Consider the following 1583-nt stretch of genomic DNA (forward strand, 5'->3'; position numbering starts at 1 on the left):
TCCCAAGATTGGTCAGCAATGGATAGCCAACTTGGGATGCCTTATCCTTACGTATTTTCTCATACTCAACATCCTGTCATACATTCGAATGAATCAAGAAGGGAAACTATTGATCCATTTATCAACGACAAAGAATCTCTAACACCATCATTTGTTCCTGCAACTCAGTTGCCACCACACTCATCACAAGAAGAGCGTGAAGTTGAGCTAGAGGAAAATAAATCGAAACGAAGATTTTGGTCTCTCGATGAAGATGTGGTCCTTGCGAAGTCATGGGAAACTATAAGCACTGATGCAATCATTGGTAATGACCAGAAGGATCAAGTTTTTTGAAAACATATAGCTGATTACTACAACAAACATCGCCCCACTGGATCTATGACTAGAAGTCATCAGCGGCTGAAATCACATTATTATAGATTTGCACCAATGGTAAATGAATTTTCTGCAACTTATAATAATTTTTATACTCATCGGCAAAGCGGTTGGAGTGACAAGAATGTGTTGGAGAATGCATTGAATAGCAAAGATTTTAAGTATATGCATGTGTGGAGGGTTCTCAAAGAATATGAGAAATATACTCCACAATCAGTTGCTCAATACTCTAACAAGAAGGCAAGGGCATCCGAATCAGGGGGAAACACTTCAACATCAAATCTAGATACAAGTGTTGATTTAGATGACACTTCAACATCTAAATCAACACTTGTATCTGGATTTGATGTTGAAGTGTTTCCCCCTGATTCAGATGTCCTTGCCTTCTTGTTAGAGTAATGAGTAACTGATTGTGGAGTATATTTCCCATATTCTTTGAGAACCCTCCACACATGCATATACTTAAAATCCTCACCTTTGTTGTTGGCTTTCCACATATTCAATGCATTCTCCAACACATTCTCGTCACTCCAACCGCTTTGCCGATGAGTATAAAAATTATTATAAGTTGCAGAAAATTCATTTACCATTGGTGCAAACCTATAATAATGTGATTTCAGCCGCTGATAATTTTTCGTCATAGATCCAGTGGGGCGATGTTTGTTGTAGTAATCAGTTATACATTTCCAAAAAACTTGATCCTTCTGGTCATTACCAATGATTGCATCAGTGCTTATAGTTTCCCATGACTTCGCAAGGACCACATCTTCATTGAGAGACCAAAATCTTTGTTTCGATTCATTTTCCTCCAGCACAACTTCACGCTCTTCTTGTGATGAGTATGGTGGCAACTGAGTTGCAGGAACAGATGATGGTGTTAGAGATTCTTTGTCGCTAATAGATGGATCAATAGTTGCCCTTCTTGATTCATTCGAATGTATGACAGGATGTTGAGTAGGAGAAAATACGTAAGGATAAGGCATCCCAAGTTGGCTACCCATTGCTGACCAATCTTGGGATGGATACATACCAAATGGAGCTAGGGCGGCGTTACTTGGATTCCACGTCTGTAAAAAATTTTGAGAACTTTGGGAATTTGGGAAATTTGGAGAATATTGTGGAACATATGAAATATTTTGAACATTTGGAGGATATTGTGTGTGAGAGAAAATATGAGGATATTGGATATTTAGAGGAGTGCGAGTATT

The 1583-nt window shown here is 38.4% G+C and overlaps 1 protein-coding gene across 1 annotated transcript; it reads right to left on the reverse strand.

Annotated features, from left to right (window-relative positions):
* Positions 1–596: 596 nt before the first annotated feature.
* On the reverse strand, positions 597–1376 carry LOC121990911 (glutathione S-transferase T3-like). Its single transcript, XM_042544959.1, has one exon. The coding sequence runs from the start codon at positions 1374–1376 to the stop codon at positions 597–599; it is 780 nt and encodes a 259-aa protein (XP_042400893.1).
* Positions 1377–1583: the final 207 nt, after the last annotated feature.

The sequence above is a fragment of the Zingiber officinale genome, chromosome 6B (genome assembly GCF_018446385.1).
Source record: "Zingiber officinale cultivar Zhangliang chromosome 6B, Zo_v1.1, whole genome shotgun sequence".
Classification (NCBI taxonomy): Eukaryota; Viridiplantae; Streptophyta; class Magnoliopsida; order Zingiberales; family Zingiberaceae; genus Zingiber; species Zingiber officinale.

Excerpts from the sequence above, each read along its gene's own strand:
- LOC121990911 (XM_042544959.1), bottom strand. The coding sequence starts at position 1,376 with ATGGGTAGCCAACTTGGGATGCCTTATCCTTACGTATTTTCTCCTACT.